General features: G+C 42.5%; 1 protein-coding gene across 1 annotated transcript in view; it reads right to left on the reverse strand.

Annotated features, from left to right (window-relative positions):
- Window positions 1–19,962, reverse strand: part of CDK19 (cyclin dependent kinase 19) — a 391,521-nt gene that overhangs the window by 78,494 nt on the left and 293,065 nt on the right. The window contains exons 7-8 of the mRNA XM_030199212.1: window positions 13,315–13,458; window positions 5,150–5,219 (exon numbers count right to left, since the gene is read on the reverse strand). Coding sequence (XP_030055072.1) covers window positions 5,150–5,219; window positions 13,315–13,458 — 214 coding nt within the window. The remainder of the gene's footprint in view (window positions 1–5,149; window positions 5,220–13,314; window positions 13,459–19,962) is intronic.

Below are 19,962 nucleotides of genomic sequence, written 5' to 3' on the forward strand. Positions count from 1 at the left end.
CATCTTCTTCACCTCTTTACAATGAAGGACCTTCTCTGCTTATTATGGGATATACCTGACCAAAAACGGTTTGTTTTGAACTCATTTAAACAAAATTTTACAGATTTTGGACATATTTTAATGTACATTTCATCTATTTGTTCTTTGCGTGTTAACTGTATGCTAGAATTTTAAGTGCACAAATTGACTGCAGATTACATTTGCAGGTATACACATGTACAAGATATTTGCATGCACATTAAGTAACAAGTATCAACTTTATTTGACATAGCTCTATAGAAAAAACATATCTGAACAATTCACAATATGTAAAAGAGAATTTTTGACCTAAAAGAGGGCGAATTGATTGTAGTTGCCTCCATGTGAAAAAAAGATGTCTTTACCTCAGTGGAGAAATTTAGGCTCATAGACAAGAATACTATCCACAGTGATCCTAAGACCTTTACAGATTTTATGTGACAACAGTGTGACAAGGCAGTGGCCCAAGCTAGAAGGTTGTTAGGCTGTATAGAGAGAGGTGTGACAAGAAAGGGGGTGTTGATGCCCCTGTATAAGTCATTGGTGAGGCCCCACCTGGAGTATTGTGTTCAGTTCTGGAGGCCGTATCTTGTTAAGGATGTAAAAAGAATTGAAGCGGTGCAAAGAAAATCTACAAGAATGGTATGGGATTTGCGTTACAAGACGTATGAGGAGAGACTTGTGGACCTGAACATGTATACTCTGGAGGAAAGGAGAAACAGAGGTGATATGATACAGACGTTCAAATATTTGAAAGATATTAATCTGCAAACTAACCTTTTCCGGAGATGCGAAGGCAGTAGAACGAGAGGACATGAAATGAGATTGAAGGGGGGCAGACTCAAGAAAAATGTCAGGAAGTATTTTTTCATGGAGAGAGTAGTGGATGCTTGGAATGCCCTCCCGCGGGAGGTGGTGGAAACGAAAACGGTAACGGAATTCAAACATGCGTGGGATAAACATAAAAGAATCCTGCTCAGAAGGAATGGATCCTAAAGAGCTTAGACGAGATTGGGTGGCAAAGCCAGTGGCGAGAGACGGAGATGGTGCTGGTCAGACTTATACGGTCTGTGCCAGAGCCGGTGGTGGGAGGCGGGGCTGGTGGCTGGGAGGCGGGGAAAGTGCTGGGCAGATTTATACGGTCTGTACCCTGAAAAGGACAGGTACAAATCAAGGTAAGGTATACACAAAAAGTAGCACATGTGAGTTTATCTTGTTGGGCAGACTGGATGGACCGTGCAGGTCTTTTTCTGCCATCATCTACTAAGTTACTATGTTACACATTTTATGAAAGGGTTGTGAATCCATTTACTATCATAGAACAGGAGATAAGGGGAAAGGCCTTTCTTTCAGAACCACACTACTATGGATTTTGTGGAATTAAATTTCAACCCATTTTCTGTGAGCCAAACTACAATTTGTTCAATTTTGTTTGATAAGTGGGCAAGCAAGGTATCGGTGATAGCATCAAGAGCAGTTAATAAGTGGATATCATTCATCTAAACTGAAAAATGTGAAACCAAGAGATTGGATGAAGAAAGCCAGATGTGCTAATGAAATATTGAAAAGAATCAGACCAAGAATAAAGCCCTGGGCACACCACTGAGAAGGTTATAACTGCTAGAAGTTGTGTAGGACCAACAAACCTGAAATGATTATCATCTAAATAAGAGTAAAACCATGCCAGGGGATATCTAGAGCAATGATTCTGAACTTTTTTTTCAGTCAGAACCCACATGACAGACAATGCTCGCAAACCTGACACACCAAATACATAACTCCCATTGACATTCGGTCTGACACAGTACAGCAATTTTTTAAAAATTAAATGTAAACATGCTCTACATCCACTTAACCCATATCCCCCCAATCTCATGTCATCTGATTAAAAGTAATCAATGAACAAAATTCATTCAAAGAATCTATCCAGTTATATCGAAACTCCAAAAAAGCGAAGATACTTACCTGTAGCAAGTATTCTCCGAGGACAGCAGGCTGATTGTTCTCACATGTGGGTCGACGTTCGCGGCTGCCCAGGAATCGGCAAAAGATTTTGCAAGCAAAATAAAATCAAAGTCTTTAGAGAGAGTTCCGTCACACGGGCAGCATGAACCGCACATGCGCGAATGACTTCCCGCACACCACGCGAGCATGCCTCTTGTTTAATCAAAAAGCATATAAACAAGAAAACAACAATAACAACAACTCCAAAGGGGAGGTGGGTGGGATTGTGAGAACAATCAGTCTGCTGTCCTCAGAGAATACCTGCTACAGGTAAGTATCTTCGCTTTCTCAGAGGACAAGCAGGCTGCTTGTTCTCACATGTGGGGTATCCCTAGCAACCAGGCTCACTCAAAACAATTAACATTGATCAATTGGGCCTCGCAACGGTGAGGACATAACATAGATTGACCTGAAACCATAAACAACTAACTGAGAGTGCAGCCTGGAACAGAACAAAAATGGGTCTAGGGGGGTGGAGTTGGATTCTAAACCCCAAACAGATTCTGCAGCACTGACTGTCCAAACCGACTGTTGAGTCGGGTATCCTGCTGAAGGCAGTAGTGAGATGTGAATGTGTGGACTGATGACCACGTTGCAGCCTTGCAAATCTCCTCAATGAAGGTTGACTTTAAGTGAGCCACTGATGCAGCCATGGCTCTAACATTATGAGCCGTGACATGGCCCTGTAGAGTCAGCCCAGCTTGGGCATGTGAAGAAAATGCAATCTGCTAGCCAATTTCAGATTGTGCGTTTTCCGATTGCGACTCCCCTCCTGTTCGGATCGAAAGAAACAAACAACTGGGCGGACTGTCTAAAGGGCTTTGTCCATGCCATGTAAAAGGCCAATGCTCTCTTGCAGTCCAAGGTATGCAAACTGCTTTTGCCAGGGCAGGTATGAGGATGGGGAAAGAATGTTGGCAAGACAACTGACTGGTTCAGATGGAACTCCGACACCACCTTTGGCAGGAACTTAGGGTGCATGCGGAGGACAACTCTGTTGTGATGAAATTTGATATAAGGTGCATGTACTACCAAGGCCTGAAGCTCACTGACCCTATGAGCTGAAGTAACAGCCACCAAGAAAATGACCTTCCAGGTCAAGTACTTCAGATGGCAGGAATTCAGTGGCTCAAAAGGAGCTCTCATCAGCTGGATGAGAATGACGTTGAGATCCCATGACACTGGTGGAGGTTTGTTCAAAAATTTATTGATGTCAAATACCAGACTTATTGCCCATCAATAAATTTTTGAACATTCTTCCATTTTGTATCTGCTGTTTTGTTGTCTACGTTGGAGTTTGCAGATCGTTTGCCTTGTTGTTTTTTGGGACCCTCACTGGTGGAGGTTTGACTGGGGGCTTTGACAAAAGTAAACCTCTCATGAAGCAAACTACTAAAGGATGTCCAGAGATAGGCTTACCCTCTACATGGCAATGATAAGAACTAATCACACTAAGGTGAACTCTTACGGAGTTGGTCTTGAGACCAGACTCTGATTAGAAGGTATTCAAGCAGGGTCTGTGTAGGACAAGAAAGAGGATCTAGGGCCTTGCTGTGACACCAGACTACAAACCTCCTCCATTTGAAAGAGTAACACCTCTTCGTGGAATCTTTCCTGGAAGCAAGCAAGACTCGGGAGACACCCTCTGAAAGACCCAAGGAGGCGAATTCTAAGCTCTCAACATCCAGGCTGTGAGAGCCAGAGACTGGGATGTAGAAGCGACCCCTTGTTCTGAGAGATGGAAAACACTCCAGTCTCCACAGTTTTTCGGAGGACAACTCCAGAAGAAGAGGGAACCAAATCTGACACGGCCAGAAGGGTGCAATCAGGATCATTGTTCCACGGTCTTGCTTGAGTTTCAGTAAAGTCTCCCTACTAGAAGTATGGGAGGATACACATACAGAAGGCCTGTCTCCCAATGTAGGAGAAAGGCATCTGACGTTAGTCTGTCATGGGCCTGAAGCCTGGAACAGAACTGAGGGACCTTGAATTAAGATTACTCTGTTGGACAGCCGATCCCTGAAAGCCTTTAGATCGTTCCAGATCGCTCTTAATTCCAGAAGGTTGATCTGCCTGAAAGGACCAGGCTCCCTGAGTGTAGAGCCCCATCTACATGAGCTCCCCACCCCAGGAGAGATACATCTATTGTCAGCACTTTTTGTGGCTGAGGAACTTGGAATGGTCGCCCCAAAGTCAAATTGGATCGAATCGTCCACCACTGAAGATAATTCCGAAAGTCAGTGGACAGCTGGATTACATCCTCTAGATCCCCCACTGCTTGAAACCACTGGGAAACTAGGGTCCATCGAGCTGATCTCATATGTAGACGTGCCATGGGCGTTACATGAACTGTGGAGGCCACGTGCCCCAGAAGTCTCAACATCTGCCAAGCCGTGACCTGTTGAGATGCTCGAACCATGGACACCAGGGACAGAAGGTTGTCCACCCTTGCCTCAGGGAGATAAGCTCGAGCTGTCTGAGTGTTCAGCAGAGCTCCAATGTATTCACATGGACTCCAGAGCACCTTCCTTCGAGGTGCTCTTCACCAGCCCGGCCGTATCCTCAAAAAGAGGACATGTCCGGGTAAAACCGGATGCATGGTAACCCTAGGTATATAAGAAATTAAGTAAATAAAAAAAATTAACTCCATCCAAAAATAAAAAAAAACAAAAAAACCTAACAGATTGATAATACCTTGCTCAGCCCCCATTAATCTATGTCTACCCAGATGGTGAGTTATTACGTTCTTCGGAATAGCTGCCACTATTTTGCCTAGCATCAACATTAAGCCCACCAATCTGTAATACCCTGGATAATCCTCGGAGCCACTTTTAAAAACAGATGTTAGGCTGGTCACCCTCCAATCTTCAGATAACACACCCAATTTAAATGAGAAATTACAGACTACTAGTAATAAGTTAATTCAATACCATACCCCTATGTGTTTTTATCTGGAAGCTCTGAATCTAGCTTACTTTGTGCATAATCACATATAGCTATTGTTTTTCTATATAAAGCAACAAAACCCAATTAAAGTATTTCAAACAAAACACCTTTTACAGCCTTTAGAGAAACAGTGTATAGCATGGAGACTGTGAACCTCTCCTTTCCACAGACAGACACTTACGTTGTTCTTCTGAAATCTTTCTGAAGTGTAGGGTACTCTGGCATCTTTCTGATATCTTCCCAGTCTTTATCTTAGAAAAAAATAAAGCAGAGAACAGTTTCAGAAAGACACAAATGCTAGCGCTGTCATAGACACCCAGATTTCTCATTGCCACCTAGCTCATCAAATATTTTTAGTTACCACAGAATCACAGAAGATGGCAGGAAATAGGACCAGCTCAAGGGCTTGTAGCTTGAACCAACTTTTTAAAATTGTAATTTGAAGATTTTAACAAAAAATCACAATAAGCAGAAGTAACTCGACCAATCACAAAAAGTAATTTACTCATTAAGAAAATTACTAAGGGGCCCTTTTATTAAACTGCGGTAAAAAGTGACCTGCAGCAATGTGGGTGTGTGTATTAAGCACGCGCTGAGCCAGTTTTTACCGCGTCTACAAAAAAGTTTTTTTTAAATGTGACGAGAAAAGGGCATGCAGTAAAACTGAAACCAGCGAGGGTCTAAAACCAGCCTGAGCCCTTAATGCTACCCATTGATCTAGCAGTACGGACTCACGACTAAATGTGCGGTGACCGGTCGGCGTGTGCCAACTACTGATTACTGCCGGAAACGGCACACGTGGAAGTAAATAAATAAATAATTCATCCAGGTGCTATGCGCGTGCCAAATCTGAAATTACAGGCAGGGGGATGTGCTGGCCTGGCGGTAATCTGATTTGGGTGTGCGCTGGACACGTGCTTAGTAAAAGGGTCCCAAAGTACTTTAGCCCATATCAAAGAGGACATATGAACAATACTTAGGATTAAAATAAGTAAACAAATTAGAAAACATTTGAATCTAAATAGATCGGATCTTTTAAACTATCCAAGGAGTATCCATTTAATTAAGGACTAAACCCCCCAAAAACCAAATCTTTACTAATACAAAAAATTATTTCCTACCTCAAAAAAATTTTCCAATTGAGTGGAATCAAAAAAAGACATACTCTTTCCCTTGCCAGCTGCCCAAAAATTTATATGGGTATTTAAAAAAAAAAAAAAAAAGCTCTTATGCCAGAAGACTAGCTTTTAAATCTAAGAATTGCTTCCTTCTCGACTGTGTGGAACAAGCCACATCAGGAAAGACCTGAATATTTTGTCCACAAAATGACACATCCTTGTTTTTAAAGTTTTTAAAATCAACATTTTTTGCTTCTCAGGTATGAATGTGACAAAAAGAGTAGCTCGAGTATTAATCATATCATTAGAACTCTATAGGAAATTAGTTAAGTACAAACTTGACTCCGCAAAGGTATCCAGGCCTTCTTCTGTCAAATTCATAACTTGAGAGCATTGAGGAATGTAATAGCTTTGAGAAATCATAATTTCATTTGATTGAGAAAACCACCTCTTCAAAATATTGTTTTAAACAAAACATCTGAAGACAAAAGTCTAGTCTGAGGAAAATTCAAAAACCTCAGGTTACATAAGTACTGCCACGCTGGGAAAAGACCAAAGGTCCATCAAGCCCAGCACTCCGTCTCCGACAGAAGCCAATCCAGGCCCCAAGAACCTGGCAAAACCCCCAAATTTAATAACGATCAATGGACTTTTCCTTCAGGAATCTGTCCAGACCGCCTTTAAACTCAGCAAGGCCAGCTGCCGTCACTACCTTCTCCGGCAATGAGTTCCAGAGTCTAACCACACGCTGAGTAAAGAAAAACTTTCTCCAATTTGTTTTAAACCTACCACATTCTAATTTCATCTTGTGTCCCCTTGTTCTATTATTGTTAGAAAGCGTAAACAAACGCTTCACACCTGTCTGTTCTACCCCACTCATTATTTTGTACACCTCTATCATATCACCCCTCAGCCGCCTTTTCTCCAGGCTAAAGAGTCCTAGCCTTCTTAACCTCTCCTCATAAGGTAGTCGTCCCATCCCTTTTATCATTTTCGTCGCCCTTCTCTGCACCTTCTCCAATTCCTTTATATCTTTTTTGAGATGAGGTGACCAGAACTGAACACAATACTCCAGGTGCGGTCGCACCATGGAGCGATATAACTGCATTATAACATCCTCATGCTTGTTTTCCATCCCTTTTCTAGTAATACTGAACATTCTGTTCGCCTTCTTAGCCGCCGCAGCACATTGAGCGGAAGATTTCAACGTCCTATCCACGATGACTCCCAGATCCCTTACTCGGTCCGTAACTCCTAAAGCAGAACCTTGCATGACATAGCTGTAATTCGGGTTCCTCCTTCCCACGTGCATCACTTTGCACTTGTCAACGTTGAACTTCATATGCCATTTGGATGCCCAATCCCCCAGTCTCACGAGGTCCTCTTGTAATCTTTCACACTCCTCCCGCGACGAGACGACCCTGGATAACTTTGTGTCATCTGCAAATTTAATTACCTCACTAGTTACTCCCATCTCAAGGACATTTATGAATATGTTAAAAAGCAGCGGTCCCAGCACAGACCCCTGAGGGACCCCACTGACTACCCTTCTCCATCCAGAATAATGATCATTCAACCCTACTCTCTGCTTCCTATCTTTTAACCAGCTCTTAATCCATAATAATACACTGCCTCCGATCCCATGACTCTCCAGTTTCCTTTGGAGTCTTTCATGAGACACTTTGTCAAACGCCTTCTGAAAATCTAGATATACAATATCGACCGGCTCCCCTTTGTCCACATGTTTGTTTTCCCCCTCGAAAAAATGCAGTAGATTTGTGAGGCAAGACTTCCCTTCACTAAATCCGTGTTGACTTTGTCTCAGTAGCCCATACTTTTGTATGTGCTCTGTAATTTTATTCTTAATAATAGCCTCCACCATTTTTCCCGGCACCGACCTCAGACTCACCGGTCTATAATTTCCCGGATCTCCTCTGGAACCCTTTTTAAAAATCGGCGTTACATTGGCCACCCTCCAATCTTCCGGTACCATACCTGATTTTAGGGATAAATTGCATATTACTAACAGTAGCTCCACAAGTTCATTTTTCAGCTCTATTAATACTCTGGGATAAATACCATCCGGTACCGGTGATTTACTACTTTTTAATTTGCAGAACTGCCCCATTACATCCTCCAAGTTTACAGAGAAATCATTTAGTCTTTCTGACTCGTCCGCTTCAAATACCTTTTCCGGCACCGGTATCCCTCCCAAATCCTCCTCGGTGAAGACTGAAGCAAAGAATTCATTTAATTTCTCCGCTACAGCTTTGTCTTCCCTGATCACCCCTTTAACACCACTGTCGTCTAGCGGCCCTACCGATTCTTTAGCCGGCTTTCTGCTTTTAATAGACCTAAAAAAATGTTTGCTATGTGTTTTCGCTTCTAAAGCTAACATTTTTTTCAAAGTCCTTCTTAGCCCTCCTTATCTCCTTTTTGCACTTGGCTTGACATTCCTTATGCTTTATCTTATTGTCTTCAGTCGGTTCCCTTCTCCATTTTCTGAAGGATTGTTTTTTGGCTCTAATAGCTTCCTTTACCTTACCGTTTAGCCACGCCGGTTGACATTTGGTCTTTTTTCCTCTTTTTCTAATACGCGGAATATATTTGTCCTGTACTTCTAGGATGGTGTTTTTGAATAGCATCCACGCCTGATTCGAGTTTTTTACCCTTTCCGCTGCTCCTTTCAGTCTTTTTTTCACCGTTCTCCTCATTTTATCGTAGTCTCCTTTTCTAAAGTTAAATGCTAGTGTATTTGATTTCCTGAGTTCACTTACTTCGTAGCCAATATCAAAACCGATCATATTATGATCACTGTTATCAAGCGGCCCTCGCACCGTTACCCCCTTGAACCAGATCATGAGCTCCAGTAATGATTAAGTCTAGTATTTTCCCTTCTCTTGTCGGCTCCTGAACCAGCTGTTCCATGAAGCCGTCCTTGATTTCATCAAGAAATTTCACCTCCCTTGCGTGTACCGATGTTTCTGGAGTGCAGTGTAGTGAATTTTCAAACCTCTCAATACCAAAAACGTACAGAAAGGCTATCCTTAATCGCGGAAGCCCCAGCAGCCTGAAGAGTAGCAATTTGAAGATCCAACACTTGAAGCACTTTATCAATCATCATAAATTGTTTATCAATCTCCTCTGAATTTCTCCACAGTCTCCTGGGTAAGGTTGCAAAGTTGATTAGCAAGCCAAACCACCACAAGGGTGGAGGTACACAAATTCCTAAGAAAAGTAGAATCTGAGGAAAGGGGGAGTAGGAGGAGTAGGCTCTTGAACAACACTAGTAGGTGACGTAGGTTAGGAACAATCTCTTTATTTAAATATACACTCGACTCAACACAGCCGTGTTTCGGCGCTACAGACGCCTTCTTCAGGAGTCTTGTGATATATAAATATATGAATATTCACAGAAGTGCAATTGAATACGCTGAGCTTTCCTTCCTGCATCGGCAGTGGATTACAATTGTAGCAGAAGCCTTGCTTTCATTCTCTTTGAGCTTAATATTCGTATATTTATATATCACAAGACTCCTGAAGAAGGCGTCTGTAGCGCCGAAACACGGCTGTGTTGAGTCGAGTGTATATTTAAATAAAGAGATTGTTCCTAACCTACGTCGCCTACTAGTGTTGTTCAAGAGCCTACTCCTCCTACTCCCCCTTTCCTCAGATGCAAAGTTGATGAACCTGGGATTTAATCATAGACTCAGTCCTAGAAAAAATTGCCCACATATCTTGAAAAGCTATATCTTGACTGGCATGGGGGAGTTAAGCATCCACTACAGCAATAGCAGAAACAGACTTCGGCTTTACAATCACCAGGAAGAGCCCTACTGACACCCCAAGAATCCACCTACTGCTCCTTCAACCTCCACGGGATTGGTAACTTGAGGAGAGTTAATTAAAGAGGATATAGGCATTGGAGGGGGAGTCCTCTCTGGCAAGCTAACTGAAACTCCATCAGGAGAGACAGGCAAAACCGGGTGACTACCATCCAGTACGGGCAAAACATGTCTATTCATAGGTCCCATCACAGAGGTACTCACAGTTGATGTACTTCTTGACTGTACTTCCCTCTTTCCCCCCACAGCTACTGGAGAGGTTACTACAATACCCATTCCTCGCTGCTCCTTGGTGCTCTAAGGGGCTCCCAAGAGGCCTGGCGTGCCACTTAGGGCATGCACCTTTGGCAACACCCTGCGGCCATGCGCCGCAGGTACTGTTGCTCATTAAGGTGTTCCAGGGCACATACTGATGAAGTCACACTCCCGCGCTTCCACCCCCAAAGTAGCTGAAACCTTCAGGAGGAATTCCACAGCTTGCCAACACCTCCTCCAGTAAGTGCACAGTCCCTCCCCCCCCCCCCCCCCCCCCCCTCGAACCAACTTTTGATTTTGTACCACCATCTTAGGGCCATTCTTTGAGATCTCATGCATATGTTGAGGCTCAGAAGAAAGCTAGTGTTGTAGCTTAAATGCCACTGCTTTAACCAGTTTCTGGACTTAAAGCTGACATATTTCATTTTCTAAAAAACAAGAATAATGTTTTACATACCTTTGTTGTCTGATCATTTATTTTTTCCAGTTAGGAGAAAATCAACAAGAGGAAGTGTTAAAGAGAGACCAGGACAAACCTAAGTCTTTCGCCAGGATCTCATTTTCATTTTCTATTTCTTCTTTTCCTCCTCTACATCTATCTCTGAAAATGATCCTTCTGTTTAATCTTTTTCCTCCATTTTTATCGTCCAACTTTTTATCTACCTATAGAGAGATTTAATTTCTCCTTCTCTTTCAGCTACTTGCCAACTTTTCATTTCCTACTCTTTCCTCCCTAGTTCTTCCACTCCCTACATCTCTCTCTCATTCCTCCAACAGCCTCCTGCTCCCCCTGGCTTTCAACCATTTTCTAGTCTCCCATTTCCATCTACTTTCCTCTGCCTGTTATTCCCTCACTAGCCCTGGCGCTTTCCATGCCACTCATTACCTCTCCATCTCCAGTTCATTTCTTATCTCTTACTCCCTTGTCCTAGCTCACATTCCCCTTTTTATTCCTCCATTTCTTATTTCTACCCTCTCTCAGATCCTTCAAAGATCTGTCCCTTACCTTTGTATTTCATTCTCCATAGCCCTAAATTGTTTTCATGGGGTAGAAGTGCATGCGCTCAGCACAATCCTCCCGCACTTGTTTGACAGGTCTCGGCTGTCAAAAACCCAAACCTGTCAAACACAGGGGCTGGAGGTCCATGGAACCACCAGGCCCTGACTACCCCTGCCCCGAGCAATGGGGGTGGAGGCCCGGTCCCCCTGACGATCCCCCCCCCCCCCCCAGGTTCAGGGAGGGCTGGAGATCCGGTGGGTCTCTAGCCCCCCCAACCCCCCAGCAAATGGTCCCTGGTGGTCCAGTGGGCGCCGACCAAGCCCCCCCCCCCCAGCAACAGGGGGCTGGAGGTCCGCTGGACCGCCGGTCCCCCCTCCCCAACCCAACCTCCAGCATTGACAAGGGTCCCTGTGTGATGGACCTGTCACTCCATCCGCCGCCCACTCTCCCTCTCTGCCTGCCCGCCCCCCTACCTTGGTTGGAGGAGGGACGCAACCTGCCTCCCTTCCCTTCCTTCGACGCCGCAAAATGGCTGCGCCCAGCCCTGCCCAGTGCATCCTATCCTTGTCAATGCTGGGGGTTGGGTTGGGGAGGGGGACCTTCAGCCCCCCTGTCGCTGGGGGGGGGGGGCTTGGTTGGCGTCTACTGGACCACCAGGGACCATTTGCTGGGGGGTTGGGGGGGCTGGAGACCCACCGGATCTCCAGCCCTCCCTGAACCTGGAGAGGGGGGTGGGATCGTCAGGGGGGACCGGAGGTCCGCCGGACCTCCTGTCCCCTGTCGCTGGGGGGTGGTTTGCGTCGTTGGGGGGAATGGGAACCTGCCAGCATGCAAATGCATGCTGGACAGGGCTCACCATTCCTCCCCAATGATCTGCAAACCCTAACGCCAGCTCGGAGCTGGCGTAGGGTTTGTCGCAGCCAGCGACCCAATCTTTGGCGCGCTGGTCGCTGATCATTGGGGATGAATACGTTAAGTGCTGATTAGCATGCATTTGCATGCTACTTGCACTAAGAGCCCTGTTTAGCATTCATTTGCATGCTACTTGCGCTAAGAGCCCTCGAGCGCATTGTTTCACGCGCTCGAGGGCTCTGATCATGGGTCGGTAGCAAACGCCGGTGCTAGTATGGCGCTAACAGCCTCTAGCGCCGGCGTTTGCTTTTGATCATCTGCCTGTTAATGAATGCTACCATAGCCATGGGCAAACAAAGGAACAAATTATTACAAAATCTTCCTATAACTGACTTTATGAAAAAATCGGCCATTGACTTAAATAGGGCAATTCTTTAACATAGGTGCCAACATTTACAGGCTCACTGTCTAGGGAATTCTGTAAATGGTGCCTAAAATTAGGCATTAATTCTTTGCCCAACATTTGGTGTGGAAACACATTAATGCAAGGCGTCAAAATGGGGCTGCAGTGGCAGATCGGCATGGAACTACACTCTATAGAATAGCACTGGACGCCGTCTACTGAATCCAGCCCCGTGTGCATAAATATTTAGAATAATGGCATTTACATGCATATGTACACACACACACATAAATGCCAAAACTCCTCTTGGGGAGATGTACACATGGAGCTTGGACAGAAAATGAGTGGGCTCAAACTTATGCACATAACTTACACAATAATTAAGTTATGCGTTTATCAACATTTAGATATGAGCATCTACACCAGCTGTATGGCTGGTTTAAGTGCTTCTCCCTAAATTTTGGGTGTATATATGCCTCGTCACTGTAGTATTCTATAAAGGAATGCATACATATCTTTAAAGAACAGGTTCCAACTAGACACTCTCTGGGCACCTAAATGTAGGTGTCCTGTTATAGAATTGCCCCCATAATGTAGCCAATATTGTCTTTTAACATAATATTAAAGTCTTTAAAACTGTGAGCCCCATTTTCAAAGGAATTTCATGACAGGCACAAGATGGGAGAAGTTCATGTCAAGAGCCAACTGCTGCTATCTGAAGTGCAACTAGGTAGAAGTTCAAGATGCCAATGGAAATTTACACAAGAGTTCCAGGGAAAAGTAGTGTCCCATGGCACAAGCACATGAGCCATAGGCATGTGAGAAGATTTTGTGGTCTGTACCATACAACACCTTCTCCTAAAAATGACTTACCTGCAGGGAAGCCCATTACACTGAAAATGCGGTCCAGCTGGTCATGATGGAAAGGATTGCTTGTTTTGATGTCTTCTTGACGACAGTGAAAAATAGGTTCTGATGTCAACAGTTCAGCAAATATACAGCCAATTGCCCAGATATCTGAGAGAGAGAGAGAGAACTGTTTAATGGTGGGTTCAAGTATCTCTGTACATCCTGTAGAAAATGAGATTTTTATTTTTGTTACATTTGTACCCCGCGCTTTCCCACTCATGGCAGGCTCAATGCGGCTTACAGGTACTTATTTGTACCTGGGGCAATGGAGGGTTAAGCAACTTGCCCAGGGTCACAAGGAGCTGCCTGTGCCTGAAGTGGGAATCGAACTCAGTTCCCCAGGACCAAAGTCCACCACCCTAACCACTAGGCCACTCCTCCACATTCATAAACAGGCTGAAATTTCATTTATTGAACAAATTTAAGAATTAGGCATTCCTAAACAATAAATAATCAGAAAGTCATAGAATCTGAAATGGTAGCGAGTTCCAGACCAAAGCTGCCTGGTACTTGAGAGAGGAATTAAACATTTTGCATGATTTAATCCTCTTTACTGATGGAAAGCACAGGAACATTTGGTTATGAATTCTACAAGAATAACCTTTTTGAAGAATTGTGATCCAATCGTATAAATAATCAGGTCCTGGCTTCAACTGGGAGCCAAAGCAGCGGAGTAACAAGAATCAAATTTGTGGGCTGTGTATATCAGCTGTGCTGCTATGTTCTGTATATTCTTTACCTGTCTCATTAAGGTCTTAGAACATCCTACAAGGATAATAATACAATAATCTATTCTGGATAAAATTAAAGTCTGGACTAATAATCTAAATTTAGCTGATTCAAAGTATTTGTGGATTGTTCTCAGCATATGAAAGGATCTTTGTACTAATGATTTCAAATTAGATATAAATGACAGAGAGCTATCTACCTCTATTTCCAAAATCTTAGATATAAATTCAAAAGTGAAAGTACCTGTTTTGATGATAAAATTCTGAGAAAACCTGCTCTTATCAAATGAACCTAACCACAGAAACCTGATTTTGTCTTGGTTTAATTTAAGCCATTGGGCTGAGATCCAGTCCTCAATCAACTATACACATTCTGAGATTTTGTTCAATGTAATAGTCCAGTCACCCAATACTGGGAGAAGTATAGTGATATCATCCACATATTTAAAAAACCGAAACATTAAGTTTATTCAAAGTAACTCCCAGGGATTAGAGAAGTACATTGAACAGAGATGGAGATAGAGGAGAACCCTGCAGAATGGTACAGTTGGCTCTCCGGGTGACTGAGAAACTCTCTTTTATTTACACTGTAATTCTGGGTAGACAGAAAACCCTTGAACCAATACTCTACCATGAATGTCTATGCTACTCAACCTGGAAAACATGTGATCATGATCAACCAGGTCGAAAGCACAGGAAACAGCAAACTGAACAACAATTAGATTCTGACCGTGGCTTAGCAAAGATTTTCCTTGTGTAAATAGAACCTACCAATGTCTCAGTACTATTACTCTTTCAAAAACCAGCCTGTGATGGATGCAAAACGCTGTATTTATCCAGGTAATTTTCAGCAACTTGGTAACATGACCCTCCATAATTTTTATAAACGATGGGATAGATGCAACAGGGCAATAATTACTCATTACTTGTAAATCCCCCTGGGAATTTTAGGAATTGATATTAAAACTATGTTCCCCTAGTTTGCTGGAAAAAGGCCCTGATCCAGACAACGTTCAACTATGTGGTCAGTGCAATTAAAAAGTTGGTGCCAACATCATTCATTAAATGAACTGGACAAAAGTCTAAACTACAATTAGATTTAGCATATCAAGCTAACAGACGCTTAAATTCTTGGACTGTTAATGGTTCAAAACATAACATAAGAATAGTCATACTAGGTCAGACCAATGTTCATCTAGCCCAGTATCCTGCTTCCAACAGTGACCAATCCAGGTCTCAAGTACCATATACGAACCCAGGTTTATAGGTAGGTATTACATTAAGCTCATTTATAAATGCATTATATGGCTATCAAAGTCTCCTTGAAACAAGAATCTGTTGCCTCTACAATAACACCCTAAGACTGCCAAGTAGGGAGTGTGCTACTTGTAACCTGCTGGAATCTCACCACACTCAAAAATCGCATAAGTTATAAAAATCACATTATCACTAAAGGGTTTGGTTGATGATACATCCCAGTTAATACTCAGAAATAAATTCCAAAAACAACAAGAAAGGAAAAGAATTGACTACTTTTCAAACATCAAAAGCTTATGAAAGTGGAGGAGTAGCCTAGTGGTTAGTGCAGCGGACTTTGATCCTGGGGAACTGGGTTCGATTCCCACTGCAGCTTCTTGTGACTGTGGGCAAGTCACTTAACCCTCCACTGCCCCTGGTACAAAATAAGAACCTGTATATATGTAAACCACTTTGAATGTAGTTGCTGTAGTTGCAAAATACCACAGAAAGACGGTATATCAAGTCCCATTTCCCTTCCCTCCCCCTCTTATTAGACATCACCACTGACTGCCCATATCCAGATAAGTTAACATAAATGTCATCAACTGGGATGGCTGCCTAGCTCTGAAGCTCCCACTACCACTGGGCTAAATCTACCTTAATCTATAGACATTTCCACTTTTAAAGACCACCTTTGGCTTTTTTGTGGCTTCATTCACTACAATAATGGCGCAGAAGTTTAAGTCTATGGCACTGAAGGATGTGTCATGATCCTCCAATTGTACCAGTAGTAAGCTTACCTCTTGCTATGTGACTTCCCTTCAGATACAGAATCAGAGGTACTGAAGGATGTGTCATGATCCTCCAGTCATACCGGTAGTAAGCCTACCTCTCATAGTAACATAGTAAATGACGGCAGATAAAGACCTGAACGGTCCATCCAGTCTGCCCCACAAGATAAACTCATTTTACATGGTATGTAATACTTTATATGTATAACCGAGTTTGATTTGTCCCTGCCTTTCTCAGGGCACAGACCGTAAAGGTCTGCAAAGCACTGTTCCTGTACTAAAGTTCTGAAGCTAATGTCAAAGCCCCTAAAAATTTACATTCCAGCCCATCCATATTTATTCAGTCATGTTCAGAGCACAGACCGTAGAAGTCCGCCCTGCACCGGTTTTACTCTTCAAATACCGGCGTCGCCACCCAATCTCTGCTAAGATTCCGTAGATCCATTCCATCTAAACAGGATTCCTTTGTGTTTATCCCACGCATATTTGAATTCCATTACCATTTTCATCTCCACCACCTACTGTGGGAGGGCATTCCACATATCTACCACCCTCTGTGTGAAAAAATACTTCCTGACATTAGTCCTGAGTCTGCCCCCCTTCAAACTCAATTCATGTCCTCTAGTTCAACCACCCTTCCCGTCTGCGGAAAAGATTCGTTTGCAGATTAATACCTTTCAAATATTTGAACGTCTGTATCATGTCACCTCTGTTTCTCCTTTCCTCCAAGGTATACATGATCAGGTCAGCAAGTCTGTTCTCTTACGGTTTGCAACGCAAATCCCTTACCATTTTCGTAGCTTTTCTTTGCACCGCTTTCAGTCTTTTTACAGCTTTAGCAAGATACAGCTTCCAAAACTGAATACAATACTCCAAGTGGGGCCTCACTAATGACTTGTAGAGGGACATCAACACCTCCTTTCTTCTGCTGGTTATACCCCTCTCTATGCAGCCTAGCATCCTTCTGGCCACGGCTGTCACCTTGTCACATTGTTTCTTCACCTTCAGATCCTCTGACACCAACACCTCATGGTTTCTCTCCTGAGTCGAGCTTACTAATCTCTCCCCTCCTATTTGGTATCTCTCTTTTGGGTTTCTACACCCTGTATGAATCAATCTGTACTTCTTGGCATTAAATTTTAACTATACAAAATATAGAAACCGTTGTAGTCTTACTTGTATTCGTATTTTTATGTTTTTTTACTATGCTGTGAAACTTTAAAACAAAAAACACTTATAGTTAATAATTTATGAAGTGCTCAGTGAACCACATATCACTCTGGCTGGTCAACTGAGAAGTAATATGTCATGCTAGGCATCACTGAACTTCAGCCCTCCCTTTCCTCTTATATAGTTCTAACTCATAGCTGCCAAACATCCTAATCTTAAACGCATTCTTTTTTTAGCAAATACTTAGCTTTGGGCTGGTGCTGTCGTTTTCTAAGAATTACTCCCCAGTGAGTAGCCAGAGCTCCGTGAATAGGTGATTGTGATCGTGAAATTTTACAAAAAGCCATCTTCCTTATCCTCTTAGTGCGGCTTCTGATCTTTCATGTTATTCTTCAATTCTCAATTCTAATGTAATCCTCCATTCTACGTTAGAATTTAAGCAGGTTAAACCCCTCTATAGAGCATAGAGGGGTTTAATCTGCACAGAATGCCAGGTACAATGCTGGCCGTCTTGTTGGGCAGACTTGGTGGACCGAGCATCATTCACTATATTATTACGCTAAAATGTCTAAAGGAAAGCTTCTAAAAATAAAAATAAAAAGTCTGTACTGGTCTGTAGGTGGCAGCAAAGAACTCTTCAACCAATGCACTGACTTTTGGTGCACAAACATATTTATCTTTTGCATACTGGATTATTTGTGCCTGATGTAGTTGAAAGCTTTCCACCACCAGTCAACACATCTAGCTCTAATGACTGATAAAATCAGAAAGGCAGGCTGACTCCATTTGTCATTAGGCTATGAGAGAGAAAACAATAACCATGAAATACATACAAGAATGCAAAACAGAAATTCAAGGTCTCTCTGTGCTATACAACAGTGCTTCCCTTGAGGCTGCAAATAATATGAATAAAGATTCAGATAAAAATAGCTATCATGCTATATGAATTGCAGCACTGAATATATGAATTAAAATAAATGCTGGCATTTAACTTAATCTAGTGACCATGCTGACTGAATATTGATCAAACTGTTACTAAAATATAAGCAACTTATGTCCAGTTATATCTATTGTATGCTGCCTTGGGTGAATCACTTCATAAGACGGTAAGTAAGCTAATGCTAGAGACACCCATATATCCCTATCGGTGTCTCTAGTGTTAGCTTATGCTAATTTTTAGCACGTGCTAAAAATGTTAGCACGCCTACTGCGCAGCTTAGTCAACAGGGCCCAAAATGAACTATTTAAGGCCTGTTTGACTGCAAACCATGGAATAATATAGCTTCCTCATTAGACTAAGTTATGATTCTCATTATCCAGGTTTTCAGACATACAAAGTAGTTTGGATGGTATCAGTCCCCTACAGAAGAAGGTAGGGAAACCAATCAGAGCATGTGTGGATAATAACATCAGCATGAAGCAGAAGAAGTAGAAATGCCTGCCTTCACTTCAAACTTCACAGCTCTTCATTTGCACACTATCACCAACATTTATTTGTGCCAACTCTAAAGGATTCAATTCCCTTCAGTTTATATACCACCCTTCCTTAGATCAAGGCAAAGTTTACAACATAAAATGGAATGGAAAAGGCCAGTATTCAATCACACACATATGCAAAAGCCAAAGCGTTCTGGGCAACCTGGATATCAGAATTCAGAAAGGAAGAGGGAAAACGTGCTCTGACGGATTAAGGGTCCAAAGAACCAGCTCCAGCTGGACGAACAAACATACCTTACATTTTCCTGATCGTCATGACACCTTGTACATAGGTATGCAAATGTCATTTTAGTGATTGGCAGGTTGCTGTTTTTCCCCCATCTTCTGTTTCCATTTCATTTATTATTACAGATATTTGTTTATGTTGCCAGATAACTTTGTTGTGCTACTCATCTCCCCCACGTTTTGGTTTGTACTGCATATTTATTTTTATCTTCTGTTCTGATGGTAAAAGGCTGGTTGTGTGCACCACCATGATGATGCATCTTGAATGGCAATATAATAACTGAGTAATAATAATAATAACAAAAACAACCAATTTTTATATACAGTCACAAGCAGTAGCTCATGACAGTTTACAAAAAAAAGAAGACATCAAAATTGTAATAACATAAAACTAAGACAGCATAATACAATAAAATCTGACTATAGTTTAACCTAGATGCTTATTAAAATAACCATGTTTTCAATAACCTGTGAAAATTCATAAAATATTAAGCAGAAGAGAGCTTCTTAATACAGGAGCCATACAATTAAAAAGTTTCAATCGACAGGACATCAACTGTTGACCAAAGCTACAGCAATCCAAGTTTATTCACAGAACAGCACACCTAAACCAAGACCAGGATTTTAGTCATAGATAAGAAGCTAAAAAGTATGGACTACAACCATACAATATTTTAAAACAAAGGCATAATATTTTGAACTCGATCCATGCAACAGGGAGCCAGGGCACGGGTATCGGTACAGAAGTCACTCCAACAAATTTCTCTCTCCTTCTTTCCCCTGTGCACATGTACCAAGTCACAAACCGCTTATGGGGGCTGCCACAAGTGTGACGGTTTCCATGGCAGGCCCTAAGTAGGGTGAGGATGCCAGCACCCTATCAAATTTAGATTTACATAAAATAACCTTAGCCATATTTTAACAGCTGTAATCTAGTCAATATTTTCTTCAGAAAGTATAAC

Source organism: Microcaecilia unicolor, chromosome 3 (assembly GCF_901765095.1).
Source record: "Microcaecilia unicolor chromosome 3, aMicUni1.1, whole genome shotgun sequence".
In the NCBI taxonomy this organism is placed as follows: Eukaryota; Metazoa; Chordata; class Amphibia; order Gymnophiona; family Siphonopidae; genus Microcaecilia; species Microcaecilia unicolor.